This window comes from Halictus rubicundus, chromosome 11, assembly GCF_050948215.1.
Source record: "Halictus rubicundus isolate RS-2024b chromosome 11, iyHalRubi1_principal, whole genome shotgun sequence".
Classification (NCBI taxonomy): Eukaryota; Metazoa; Arthropoda; class Insecta; order Hymenoptera; family Halictidae; genus Halictus; species Halictus rubicundus.
The window spans coordinates 1,725,739-1,741,462 of NC_135159.1; the positions used below are offsets into that span (position 1 = coordinate 1,725,739).

The 15,724-nt window shown below is 40.3% G+C and overlaps 1 protein-coding gene across 1 annotated transcript; it reads left to right on the forward strand.

Annotated features, from left to right (window-relative positions):
* On the forward strand, positions 1-3,942 carry LOC143358838 (uncharacterized). The gene has a single exon (XM_076796314.1). The coding sequence runs from the start codon at positions 1-3 to the stop codon at positions 3,940-3,942; it is 3,942 nt and encodes a 1,313-aa protein (XP_076652429.1).
* Positions 3,943-15,724: the final 11,782 nt, after the last annotated feature.

Here is a 15,724-nt window from a genome sequence, read left to right on the forward strand (position 1 = left end):
ATGGGGATACACCGGCAGAGAGCATTCATCGTGAACGCGGTTAATAATGACCTTCTGGTTACCGCGCAACTCCACGTGTTAGATAAGGAACACCATCCAACCCCTTGTCGAACACTGATCGATACATGCGCGACGACTAATTTTATAACAGAAGATCTCGCGAGAAGGCTCAATATACCGCGTAAGAAATGCTCAGTTCCCATTGGGGCCCTCAACGCGTTGACAACGATCGCCACTCATTACGTCATTGCAACCATCCGATCCAAGATCAACGATTACGAACGCACTCTCACATTCTTAGTCATTTCAAAAATCGCATCGAGCATTCCAGATCAACCCATTGACCGTTCAACCATACGTATTCCGAAGAACATTAAAATGGCAGATCCGCACTTTCATCGCCCAGCATCAGTTGATCTGCTTCTCGGCTCCGGAGCATCGTTATCGCTCTTGAGCGTCGGGCAAATCAATCTATCTCCTCCTGGTGGACCGGATTTGTACCTACAGAAAACCATGCTCGGGTGGGTCATTGGAGGTAGCCCTTCCGCCTCGTCCGCCACCGAACGCACATCGTGTCACGCAACCTCCACTCTCCAGTTCGACCTCGCACGGTTTTGGGAAATTGAAGAAGGTCCACAGGTCACACATTTATCGGATTCAGACAAAACCTGTGAGACGCACTTTCAACAACATACAACAAGGAACACTGACGGGCGATACATCGTAGCGCTCCCCTTCAATCATAGAATCACGCAACTGGGCGAATCAAAATCGCAAGCTTTAAAGCGATTTTATTCACTGGAGCGGAAGTTGCAACGTGACCCCACATTAAGAAAGGAGTATCACGCGGTCATGAATGAATACCTCGACCTTGGACACATGGAAAGGATTCCAGAAAATCGAGATTCATCCGACGGATACTACCTGCCCCACCATGGAGTTGTGAAGGTCACGAGCGAAACGACAAAACTTCGAGTCGTTTTCGACGGCTCTGCAGCCACGAGCACCGGGACCTCATTAAACGATACGCTCCATACTGGACCAAAGCTTCAGGACGATCTACTATACATTCTTCTCCGATTCCGTATTCACCGATACGTTCTCACCGGTGACATCGAGAAAATGTATAGACAGTTTTTAGTTCGCGATGAAGACCAGAAGTATCAACGCATACTGTGGCGCGATACTGACGGACAAATTCATACACATCAATTGAAAACCGTCACGTTCGGACTCTCGGCCGCCCCATACTTGGCCATTCGCTGTCTCACACAGCTAGCTCATGACGAAGGGCATCGTTTTCCTCATGCAGCTAAAATCCCACTCCGCGACTTCTACGTGGACGACGCACTCACCGGAGCATCAACGATCGAAGAAGTACGTGCGCTTCGTGACGATCTAATCCAATTGCTCGGATTAGCAGGCCTCAACATACGACAATGGGCTGCAAATCATGAAGCACTCTTAGATGGGTTATCGGACCAAACGATTAACAAGAAATTACATCTCGGCGAATCGTCTACGCTGAAAACCTTGGGAATCGTTTGGAATTCGTCAGATGACACCATTTCCTACGAGGTTAAAGCATCACCCATAACCTCGCGCATCACCAAGCGGTCCATCGCATCAGAGATCGCCAAGATCTATGATCCATTAGGCCTTCTTGGACCCGTCATCATCATGGCCAAGATTTTGTTACAGAAGATCTGGACCATCAAAACAGATTGGGACGAATCCTTGCCCATGGACATTCACACCGAGTGGGTCCAATTTTACAAACAACTGCCATTATTAAACAACACCATGTTCCATCGGAGAACCATCCTCAACTCTCCAATCAAGACGGAACTACATGGATTCTGCGATGCGAGCGAGAAGGCCTACGGAGCCTGTCTATATGTCCGTTCAGTAGACGCACACGGCCACATACATGTAGAGCTTCTCATAGCCAAGTCTAAGGTAGCACCATTGAAAACACAGTCCATTCCACGGCTTGAACTTTGCGGTGCCTTACTTTTGACCTCGTTGGTTGCCACAGCAAAAAGGGGATTACACGTGGATATACATAGCACCACATTTTGGACCGATTCCACCATAGTCCTTCATTGGCTGCAAACGTCACCGAGCACACTAAAAACATTCGTCGCGAACAGGGTATCTGAAATCCAGACAAGAAGCAATATCGTGGATTGGCGGCACGTATCAACACTGGACAATCCCGCGGACCTTATATCGCGAGGTCAAGGTCCAGAAGATTTCCTCCGGCCATCCATCTGGCATCATGGACCAAAGTGGTTACGAGAAGAAGAGGATATCTGGCCAATCACGGAACTAACACCTTGCAGCAATATTCCAGAACAAAAAATAGCAACATGTCTAGCCACAACAATACCCATCGATACTAGCATCTTTGACAATTACTCCTCATGGACCAAGATGCAACGAATTATCGCTCGTTGTCTGCGCTGGAAGAAATCAAATACCGAAAGAGGTAGCTTGACAGCATCAGAACTCAGGAATGCACACAATCTACTCATCAAACTTCTGCAACAGCTGCACTTCTCCAAAGAATTACGACGCCTCTCCGACAAAAACACCGACGTCGGGGGAAAATTCCAACACCTGAACCCGTTTGTGGACAAGGAAGGCATACTGCGAGTCGGGGGTCGACTCAAGCATTCATTGGTGCCATTTTCCCAATGTCACCCGATAATTCTGCCAAAATCACGCGTAACCACTCTCATCATAGAAGCAGAACATCGGGCACAATTACACACAGGCGTTCAAAATACGCTATACTCCATTAGACGCCGCTACTGGCTCATTGACGGTCGAAGCCAGGTATGGAAGGCCATAAAAACCTGCCTACGTTGTCTCCGAGCCCAACCACCAACCGTAAACTACATCATGGGTAATCTACCTTCAGCAAGGGTCACCGAAGCTCGCCCCTTTACAAACACCGGGGTCGATTATTGCGGGCCATTCTACATAAAGGAACGGCGACATCGAAATCGAAATCGTATTAAGGTTTATGTCGCAGTTTTCGTATGCCTCGCAGTTAAGGCCATTCATTTAGAGCTCGTGAGCGATCTTACAACCGAAGCATTCATAGCCGCGCTACGCAGATTTATTGCTCGTCGTGGGTTCTGTGTGAGCCTCCATTCAGACAATGGAACCAATTTCGTTGGGGCACAGAACAAATTGAAGGAATTGCGCGAACTTTTAAAATCGGACGACCACAACCAGAAGGTACAAACATTTCTCGCAGACAAGTCCATCGAGTGGAATTTTATCCCACCTCGCGCACCACACTTTGGCGGCCTATGGGAAGCGGCCGTAAGGTCGTTTAAATACCACTTAACCCGTGTCGCAGGTACTGATTTGTTCACATTCGAAGATCTAAACACCTTAATCATCGAAATAGAATCCATCCTAAACTCTCGTCCTCTCACTCCAATCTCCACGGACCCAAATGATCTCCTTGCCATAACCCCTGGTCATTTCCTTATTGGCGATTCTCTTACGAGCCTCCGCGAGCGAGATTTCACAGACACACCGACAAACCGTCTATCCAGTTGGCAGCATATTCAACAAATCAAACAGCATTTTTGGAATCGGTGGCATCGGGAATACTTGAACGAGTTGACCAGGCGCAGTAAATGGACCAAAGGCAGTCATGCAATCAAGGAGGGCACCATCGTTCTTCTGAAGGAAGACAACGTCCCCCCAATGCAATGGGTCTTAGGCAGGGTAGTCAAAGTTTACCCAGGCTCCGACGGCATTGTTCGCACCGTATCAGTTAAAACGGCTACGAGCGTGCTAGATCGGAGCGTGAAACGTCTCGCACCCTTGCCTCATCAATCCGAGGACGATGACTGCAACCCCATGGGTCCACCATCAACGGGAGATGCCGTACCGCCCACTAAACAAGCTAGTGGATAGTTCAAGAGTACTGGACAATTATTTAGTCATAAGCATAGCGTTTACCATTTTACTTGACTTTATCCAATTTTATAAGCCGTTAATTATAATCACACATACACACATTTCTTGATCGCGAGCCTCTCAAGGGGGGGAGGATGTTACGCAGCCAATGCAACGGAAAAACCCAGCGAGAAACTTACTGCCTCACGCCCTGACCGTAATTCCAAGTCATTAGTTTATAGACACAATCCATTTATTACAGGCAAATTTTCAGACATTCCATAGCCCCCAATAATCATAAAAAGGAGACCCCACCAATCGAGTAAATTGCGAGATACCTGGAGTTAAGGTTTTATTAGTATGACCCAGGTCATCTTTCGCCCATCTGGCAAATTTCATAGCAAACTTCTTTGTCACCCAGGCTGCCAATCAACACTCAAAATCACGCTGATTGGCTGTCCGGCGAAGACGAAAATCAGTATAAGTATGCGTCCGCCGAAAAAATAGAGTAGAAAGCAAAAGGACAAGACCACGCGCGTCTACCATTTACGTCCACCATTCACGTTCTTTACAAACCATTCCGTAACCACGTACTGTACATTGTATTTGTTAAAGTTTGAATTATATTTAATGTTCAAAATCAGTGTCATACGTTAGACAATTTATCAGCCCTATCCCTAGAAATAGTGATAAGGTCCAACGCGTTTCGCGACGACGAAGAAAATTCGGACGGAGATTTACGACCTTCGTCGACTTCAGAAAAATCTAGCCGCGGACGCGTTCGCGTAACAGATAAGTGTATCCGAATTGAAATTCGTACATGCTGTGATGATACGCTGACGCATATCTTCAACTGTTGTTGGAGCATCCGTGTACATGGTCTCTTTTAGCAGACCCTTTTGAGAAATAAACTTTAATTATTTTAGGTGTGATAGTAGTAATACAAATTACTTTTAATCTTAATGAGGATGCACGCCATTCGGCTATACAGACGGAAGTAAGGTTACAACTTTTAGGAGAGGAGACAGAACATGCTTCTTCTACCAAGAATGTTGGCAGAGGGGGGGGGGAATCGATCCCGCATCGATCGCGACAGGTTCGCACGATTTATTATGAGCGCGAGATTCAAAATCATTCGAATTTCAACACTCCCACTAATTGAGCGCTCTATGGTTACACTTTCCTTTCCAGAGAGAACTCCTTTCTTTTCACTCTCATTACCCATACTCTTACATACATTTTTCTTTCCTTTCCGAAGAAACTTACTTTATACAAAACTGTGAGTCTAATATATTTAACTCGGTACGTAACGCCTCGAATTGATCGCGCGGTATCGCTTTGGTCATAATATCTGCAAGTTGATGCTTACTACATATATAGGACACATTGATGTCACCGTTCATACATCTTTCTTTCACGTAGTGATATCGTATATCAATGTGTTTTGTCCTTTTATGGAACTCCGCGTTACCAATTAGTTTTATGGCGCTCTGGTTATCTACAAGAATCATTGTTGGTTCTGTCGTATTTTCGCCAATATCCGCTAACAATTGTCGAATCCACATGGCTTCCTTCGTTGCGCATGAGGCAGCAATATACTCCGCCTCCGTAGTTGACAGTGATACTGTCGGTTGACGCTGGCTGCTCCAGGTCACTGGTCCTCCGCTCAACTTGAATATGTAACCACTCGTGGATCTCCTAGTGTCGACATCATTTGCAAAATCTGAATCGGAATATCCCTTAATCTTCTCTGTACCCATTGATTTTGTGTACAGTATTCCGAAGTTCTCGGTACTCTTGAGATATCTGATTATCCTTTTTACTGCGTTCCAGTGAGGATACCCATGTTTGTCCAGGTATCTACTTACTACTCCCACTGCAAAAGCAATGTCGGGTCTGCTTACGATTGCAGCATAGATCAATCCACCTACGGCTTCCCTATATGGTACATTACAGGGTTCTTCATTGTCCATCGTCATCGATAGGTGTGAATGCACATCTGCAGGGGTAGAAATCCCATTTGCCTCCTTCATATCGAACCTTTTGACAATGTGATTAATGTAATTCTTTTGATGAATAAATATTGACCCATCTGTTTCATCACGAAGAATCTCCATTCCTACAAAACAACGTACATTATTACAAACCGTGATATTGAAATTTGTTTTTAGCTTTACGATTATTGATTCGATTTCTTTTTCATTTTCACCCATGAGTAGTCCATCATCTACATATAAGGCAAGCAATATTTTGGAATCATTGAATTTTCCATGATAGATGCATTTGTCCGCGTTACTCTGTTGGAAACCAATTGACTTTAGGAAACCATCGAATCGCTCGTTCCATTAACGGGACGCTTGCTTGAGGCCATACAGTGATTTTTTCAATTTACAAACCATACCATCAGGTGCCTCAAATCCTTCTGGAGGAAACATGTATACCTCATTGTGTAACTCCCCATTGAGGAATGCGGTTTTAATGTCAAACTGCTTTATTTTTAGATTTTGTTGTACCGCCAGCGCTAATAGGATCCTTATGGAGTCGTACCTTGCGGTTGGTGAGAAAGTTTCAGTGTAGTCAACACCCTTTCTCTGTGCATATCCTTTAGCACACAATCTTGCCTTGAAACGAGGAATATTCATGTTGTTATTTGCTTTGATACTAAACACCCATTTCGAGCCTATGGCATGTTTTCCTTCTGGTAGGAAGGTTACATTCCATGTCTCATTTGTTTCTAATGCATCGATTTCTTCTTGAATTGCTTCTTGCCATTGTATTCTTTCTTGGCTTTTCATGGCTTCTTCAAATGTTTCCGGAATCTTTATGTCCGCGAAATGTGCTTCGTATCTTACTGGCTTCTTGATTGAATCTCGAGTCCGTAAGTCATATCCATCGGACTTTGTATTGGTCACAGAATCATCCTTCTTACTTTGATGTTCATTCTCATCCGAGATTGTATTTTCTTGGTCATCTTCATCATGAAGTATTCTCACAAAATTTTTCTTTTCTTCGGTTATCGTGGCACCTTCATTAAATGAAACATTTCGTGAAACTTTAATTTTCTTTGTTTTTACATCGTATAATCGATAGTTTGTTGAATTCCCATCATATCCAACAAGCATTAACTTCTTGCTTTTTGGTGCAAGTTTGTTACGCAATTCTTTAGGTACATGCATGTATGCATCACATCCAAAGGTTCTTATGTGGTGTAATGTAGGAGTTTTACCGGTCCACATTTCGAGTGGTGTTGTGTCAGGAGCTTGACTCGTTGCGGTTCTATTTAGAATGTAAACCGCTGTGTTTATAGCTTCTGCCCACAGGTATAATGGAACATCCCTTGCATACAGCATTGAACGTGCACTTTCGACTATCGTCCTCATATCTCTTTCTGATCTCCCGTTTTGTTCAGGAGTGTATGGTGCAGTTGTCTCTAGTTCTATTCCTTGACTTGATAGATAACTTCTAAATTCTCTTCCACAATATTCACGCCCATTGTCAGCGTGTAAGACCTTCACAGGATTACCCGTCTTGTTTTCCGATAATTTTACGAATTCCTTGAAACATTCTAGAGTGTCGTCTTTGTGCTTGATGAAGAAGACAACTCTGTATCCTGAATAATCATCTTTGAACAGTACGAAATATCTGGCTCCATTGACAGATGAGACAGACATCGGTCCACACAGATCACTGTGTATATATTCACCACATTTTGCTTTTATGTGCTTCGATTGACCGAATGTTAGTTTGTGCTGTTTCCCGTACACGCACGCTTCACAGAAAAAACGTTCAGAGTCTGATAGCTCTATACCCTTGATTAAATTTTTAGAAACCATCTCTTTAATGTATTTAATGTTTACATGTCCTAGCCTTTCATGCCAGGTCTGTAAACTGTCTCTTGTTACCACATTTGCTTCATGTGATAATACTGTTTTGATTTGCATCTGATACAAGTTACTTTCATTACGTACAGCAGTAGCAATTAGCTTTTGGTTTTTGTAAATACTGGCTTCCGAATTAACCTTGACAATTTTCATACCTTTCTTAGTGATAGCACCTTCTGAGAACAGATTCTTATTTAGGTTAGGAACATATAATACCTCAGTGATTGCTGAGTCATACCACTTTCCATATACTAGTTTTTTGATTTTTATGCTACCTTTACCTTTCACAGCTAGTTCTTGCCCATTTCCCAGAACCACTACAGAATTGTCATTTAGTGTTTGAAGGTTAGTAAAGAATTCGCGCCTATGTGACATATGCGATGTGGCACCACTATCAAGAATCCACATTTCGTCGTCGCGATTTAACAATGGATTATCGTTTTCATATACATTGAATGCAGAATAATTTCCTTGTTGTGGAACTTGCTGTTCCTTACTTCTGTATACTTTCTTTCCTTTACATTCGCTAGCAAAATGACCTTTCTTTTGGCAATTATAGCACGTTATCTTTGATTTATCGAATTTCATTTTATGTTTCTGATCCCATTTACGGTCTACTTTGTTAATACGTGATGACGTAGCAAGAGCTTTGTCTGAGTCATCAGCCGTGGTTAAACTGCTATCTTCGTCTATCAAACGCGACGCGAGGTTCTTTATCGTTTGCTTCGACTCATCCATAGACAACCATGCTTGACGAAAGCTTCTGAATTTTTGAGGTAGACTTCCAAGAATTTTGGTTATAATGGCAATGTCGCTTACCTCTTCACCTGCTTCCTTCAGCTGTCTGGCGAGATTTTCGACCTTCGCGATATGCTGCGCTATTGAATCATTCGGCTCCATTTTGTATTGAGAAAATCTTTCGTGCGCCAACATTTTGCTCGTTTCAGTTTTCTGCTCGTACACTGCATCAAGCTTATCCAGAATTCCTTTCGACGTCTCACAATTTTCAATTAATGTTATCTGTGAAAAATCCATTGCTGAGGTTAATAAGAACATGGCATATGCATCATCCTTTATCCATTTCTTATATGCCGTGACTTCCGCCGGAGTCGATGTGGCAGTTACCCTTGGCTTTACTTCTTTGCCTTCCGTAATTTCAAAAAGACCTTTTGCTCTTAGAGCACAACTTAATTGGAATTTCCATTGATGATAGTTTTTACCATCAAACTTATTGATCGAGGTTATATCGATCTTGTCCGACATCCTTATTGCGACGCTACACTTAATGCGTTCGTAACTATTTAGGTTATGTATAACACGTGGCTCACTTTACGCCAACTTTCGTACTTTTCCTTCACTTGGACTTTTACTACTATCTTTCCTGAGTCAGATCTGGCAGATCTGGGCCCATAACCTTTTGAGAAATAAACTTTAATTATTTTAGGTGTGATAGTAGTAATACAAATTACTTTTAATCTTAATGAGGATGCACGCCATTCGGCTATACAGACGGAAGTAAGGTTACAACTTTTAGGAGAGGAGACAGAACATGCTTCTTCTACCAAGAATGTTGGTAGAGGGGGGGGGGAATCGATCCCGCATCGATCGCGACAGGTTCGCACGATTTATTATGAGCGCGAGATTCAAAATCATTCGAATTTCAACAGACCCCATAAAAAGAAATCCCGTGAATTTAAATCAGGCGAACGTGCGGCCATGAAACTGTTCCGCCTCGTCCAATCCATCGGTTTGGATATCGAGAATCCAACGTTTCTCTTGCTACTCGTGCATAATGAGCAGGACAACCGTCATGTTGGTACCACATATCGTAGCGATTTTGTAAAGGGACATCTTCTAACAAAATTGGCAGATCTTCTTGCAAAAATTGAGCGTATTTCTGTCCCGTCATCATTCCGTTAACGAAATATAGTCCAATTACTTTGTTGTTCAAAATGCCACACCACACGTTTACGCTCCATTGTCTTTGATGATCAATTTCTCGCAGTCAGTGCGGATTATCCACAGACCAATAATGGGCGTTCCGTAGATTAATTGAGCCATGATTAGTAAATGTTGCTTCGTCCGTAAACAAGACATTAGAAAAAAATGAATGATTTTGAAGCAATCCCCATTGACAAAAGTTAATTCTATTTTGAAAATCATTCCCGTGCAATTCTTGATGGAGCGATATGTGGAACGGATGAAATTTATGTCGGGCCAGAATTCGTATTACGCTACTTTGACTTATGCCTGCTTCCCGGGCAATTTTTCTCGTACTCACGTAAGGATCGACAGCTATAGCTGCTAAAATATTAATTTCATTGTCTTCATTAGTCGTGGGTTTCTTCCGTTTGTACTGTCTTGCATGTACACTTCCAGTACTTCGAAACAACCTGTACGTATTAGTGAAAGTATGTCTAGAAGGAGTGTTTCGCTCGGGGTACCTTTCTTCATAAAGTAGTCGGGCCTGCACTGCATTTTTTCTACATTCACAGTAAATCGTGATCATATCACACTTTTCAGTCATCGAATATAACATAGCGGAATCGCGTTTGGAAACATACTGATAGTAAATAAGAATGCTGAATAACATTGAAGAACCTTAGTATGTTTACTTTAACTACGACCATAGTATGTTTACTATTTCCTACAAGTCTCAACCGTGATAAACGTATTCTGCTTCCATATTTTAGTTTTATACGTTTTTTCTGTCCTTGACCATGAATGACCTTGGACTAATTATAGTCACTGAATTCCTAATGAAAGAGACTGTCATTGTAGGTGTTTAAAAAAGGGTGGTTCCATTTAAAAAAGTCAAGGTGACCTTGATATCTCCAAAAAAATGACATAAAAACAAAATTTTTTTTTGCATCGTGTAAGCCCCATTGTACCATTCAACTTTGTCCTTACCATATTTTACGTATCTTTAGAAACAACAAAGATATTTGAGGTGCTAACGTTTGGTGACTCACCCTGTATATATTAATATATACATTAATAACCAAATTACGAGAAGTGCCGGAAAACAGGCCATTTGTCCGCACTGTGCGGCGGTCTCCTTATTTTCCGTGATATTCGAAAAAACTGTCTGTTTTGATGAAAAATTCTGCCTATTTTGAATGACCGAATTTGTTCTTTAGGGAGGGGGAGGGTTTTTTCGTTAATACCTGCAAGGGCATTTTTATTATCCATCCTATGAAATTATCGAGTCGAAGGTGTCAATGTTCTTGAACTTTGCAATCAAATTCACAGAAGTAATTTATTCATGATCACTATAAGCTGTTTCTATACTATATGTATCGATTGCCAAATGATTCCTTCAAATATCTCGATGCTTTAAATTTGACTGTGAGTTCCGACCTGACATGAGTATAGAAATGCCGCGAGTGGAAATACTGGAACATTTCGGCAAGAAAAAAACGTAGATAAAATGAAAATATACGAAATAGACATAATAAACGATTTATTTTGTACATATTAAGAAGCAATATTTTATTCACTATATTGTCTTTTAATCTATTCCTTTTTTTTTTACTAATTATTTCGCCAGTCTTTGAGAATACTCTTTCGGAAGGAACAGATGTTGCCATAACACAAAGATACTCCTTTGCAAGCTTTGATAGTGTTACGTCCCAAGTGGGATGAATTACGATTTTAAGAGGATAGGACGCAGTTTCAAACCTACCTGCATACACCGGCTATGGTTCGGGAAATTGAGGATCGTTTAAATATCTTTGTACCCTTATTTTGAAAACAACAAAATTATTGATTTATTCAAAGTGTGGTTCTGAATCAGAGATTACTTTGATTTTACAAATATGGTTTATATAGCGCATATACTGGAGTGCTTACAAATAGTTGGATAATAATAATAATAATAATATTAATATTACCGTGATCACGGGTTCGGATTCGGTTACAATATACTCCGACTGCTGACACTGGTCTTTGAAACGGTTTGTCGCGAAACAACTGAATGAACTATTTTAACTTCGAAAGAGACCACTGGACTATTGACTATGACTGAATAACTGATTGTTCACGATTTCCTGACTGACTGACTGACTGTTTATAACTGAATTTGAGGAGTTGGTCCCCCTTTTTATAATATGGACAGTCCTTTGTTTTTCAAAGATGCTGGCACAGGATTCTCTACCTTATATCTTTTTATCTTCTTGATGTCTCCTGACTAGTCAGCTGTATGCCGACAGGATCTTTTTACCATGAAGTCGGCGTCTTTTCTTATAATTTGGCATAATTAGACACCTTTCCTGTTTGTTCTCAGGGTGAGAACTGATCTTCATCTGCGTGTCTTGCTAACTTACTGCGTAGAATTTTTAACATATATCTTAATCCTATTTTTACTTCTCCTCGCGCAACATCATCGGCTGTCCATAATAATTCATAATAATTCTTCATCTGAGGATTTATTCGTTGGCGGTCGAACCACAGGACGTGACACCTTTATAAAGGGCCTAGCCGATTAAGATGGTCAAAACTGCCCTTAGAGGTTTTTAAATGATTAATGAACCATTCGAAAGCTGACCCAGAAAAACCCCTCTGAGCAAAATTTCAACCCCCTATCTTGCCCGTGAGGGTAGTTACAGGGTAAATTAGATTTCGCGCTTTTCCGCGCATTTCCCACACTCTGATGCTTCCTAAAATTCTGAAAAAAATGTGGCATATTTTGGATCCTAAGACAGATTTTTGAGAATTTTTTCAGATTTTTTTCTTGCAAACTGTGGTCGTAAAAAATGAAAAACCTCAAAAAAATCGGAAAAATGTACATTTCTCAAAAATATGAAAACATGCTATTTTGCTGTTTAGTGCCCCGATAAAGTACCATAACAGGCAGTGTCCTCAATTTTTTTTAGATTTTTTCTTGTGGGCACTTTTTGTCCAGACAAGAAAAACCGAATTTTTTCGCCGTTTCTGCTGTTAGGAGGAAAGTTACACTTGTTGGTTTTATCGCAGGTATATATTAAGTCATTTTAAACATTATTACATTGAAACAAGTAAGTGTTTGACCTAAGAAATGTTTTAAGAGAAAAAATGGATTGTATTTTGTGCGGTATATACCAGAATGTTCGTAACGTTTGCAACATCGCCGGTTGGCACAGCGGTTAGGGCGTCGGACTACGGAGCGGATACGCGGGTGTTCGAATCCCGTCGGTGAGAAAGTTTTTTTTCCATACGTCATCTTTATTTTTTCAATTTCTTATATGTGAATCTCTTATATATGTTTATTCATGTGATTTTAACAATATTTTGTTAATGTTTTAAAAATATTGAGGTAACATTTTTAACTAACTTTTATTTATATCACTCCGATTTTACTTCGAATTTAATGATATTATTTTCTTGGATTAGGCAATAAATTAATATTTATATTATTGTGTTCGTCCACGATTTCTGCCTGATATGAAATTGCTTGTGAAAATTGGTAAGATTCCGTGAAAAGAATTTTTAAATCTACTTCTGACATTTCCGGAAAATCAAGAGTATCTACCGAGGATACTGTTTGTAATGGAGTCTTTTTGCAGTTCCAATTGTTTCCAATTTTTGGAAAGGTTTTGTTGTCTACTTGTTTGTGTAGAAGCTGGTACTTTTGACCTAGTATACTATGAATTGCCTCTGCATCCCACCGAAAATAATGAACTTCCTGATCCGTATCATAAATGTCCACAGAACAAGTCTTTCATTCAAGTAACTATAAACGGGAATTACTTCCTCATGTACCTTACAATAAAGAGGAATGGCTTAGGCTTATTTGTACCTGATACCTCACTTTCAAAATAGTGGTAGTATGTAGCCCTTTTCTCTCAATTTGACAAAAACCAATACTTTGCTGCGTGTTATTTATTCAGAGTTCTTCTTATTTCCTCCCTAATTTCTGAAGACGCAAGGCTTAGAAACTAGATTAATGAATTTTAATATTAACAAAGTTAAACAGGACCGCAATGATGAACATATTCAATTAGAGAATCGAGGAAATAATAGATACTGCAAAACTATTTTTGTATGTATTTTAGTTAAAAATGTTACCTCAATATTTTTAAAACATTAAAAAAACATTGTTAAAATCACATAAATAAACCATATAAGAAATTTTAAAAATATAGATGACGTATGGAAAAAAAACTTTCCCACCGACGGGATTCGAACACTAGCGTATCCGCTCCGTAGCCCGACGCCCTAACCGCATTTTTTTTTTTGTAACAGGGCGTTTATTGTGCCAAAATAAATACAATATATACAACGGTACAATAAACTTAAACGCTCAGAAAAAAGTATAACAGATATAAATGTTTAATATATAAACTAAAGGGTCGGAGGTCCGGGCACGCACGGTTTAATACTATGGATATATATTTACATGTATACTGCACTTATTGCAACTATTAACGCTTGCACTAAGTATGTCTTAACTTAATTAGGGATGCTTATATATATTTATATGTACAGAAAGGCACGGATTGGGAAAAACTGTACAATCTTTGGTTTTTATGGGTTGATTTGATAGAAATGAGTTGATCCTATATGATATCTATAACTATGCTTATAATATAATCTGATTAAAAATACTTAATGGTAGGTATTGCGGGTGGTTATTCTACTTTGTTTATTCGTCATTGCACTGCTAAATTTACATCTTTGGTCAGGGATTATTTGTACCTTATTGCCATTTAGTTTAATTACATGCTAGTTTGAACGCAGCTTATTTCTAAATTTTATATGAGGTAACGGTGGCTTGTTATTACTAAAATACTATATAAAGGTATTTAAAATATATAATCTGACATAGACTTTATAATTAAATAACATATATGTAAAAATATAAAAATATAATTTCACTCCCCCACGGGGAATCGAACCCCGGTCTCCCGCGTGACAGGCGGGGATACTAACCACTTTTTTTTTTTGTAACAATGTGTTTATTGTGCCAATAAATACAATATATACAGCTGGTACAATAAACTTAAACACAAAAAAAGTATAACAAGGTATAATACACTTATGAGACTAAAGGCTCCGTTTTCGGAGCACGCACGGTCTTAACGCTAGTGTTTGTTTTTGTGCACTTATTGCTATTACATGATTATCTTATGAGATATAGTAATCTAGATTATGGCTATGGGATATGTGCGCAGCTAGGCACGAGAGCTGTACAATCGGTTTTATATTTAGGGGGGGGGGGGGAGAGAAAGAAAAGATTTTTAAATGTGATACGTATTTGCTAGACTAAAATTATACTATAAAATAACAAAAAAAAAATATAACTTCTCCCCGGCGGGGAATCGAACCTTTTTTTTTTTTAAAAAGTTTTTTTGGCGCGTCGCTTCATATCATTATTAGTAGGGGGGTTGCACAGTAGAGGGATTAATCGACATGTCAATAAAGTTCTAATTGTCGATCGATATTTTGACACAGGCGAAAAAAAAGATTAAGAAAAAAACCCGTTATAATATCTAGAGAGTGTGTCTGTGTGTGTGTGTGTGTGTGTGTGTGTGTGTGTGTGCGCGTGTGTGTGTGTGTGAAAGTATGTGTGTAGTTGCTTTATATATACATATGTGACTATTGTACACTTAAACTAGGTTATAATAAATTCCGTGAGTAGCGGTTAGGTTAAGAACTATGTCTTTGGTATATAAATCTATGTTCGGTTTCGAGACGTGACCGTAGCTTTGTAACAGCATTCGTTACGCCCGGCCCTCACGCCCTGTCATCTTCAAGGTCCGTGAGGGTCTGAGACACGCGTCGCAGCCCCTTGGGCCATCTGGTTCGGACCAGACACGGGTCCCACTGTTTTAGAAATACGAAATTTCGAAGAGGTACCGGACGTACAGCACTCAGGAGTCTCGTGTTCAAGGTCTGAACCCGATGGTCGTCCATCCACTCGGGACAAGGGGCCATAAATT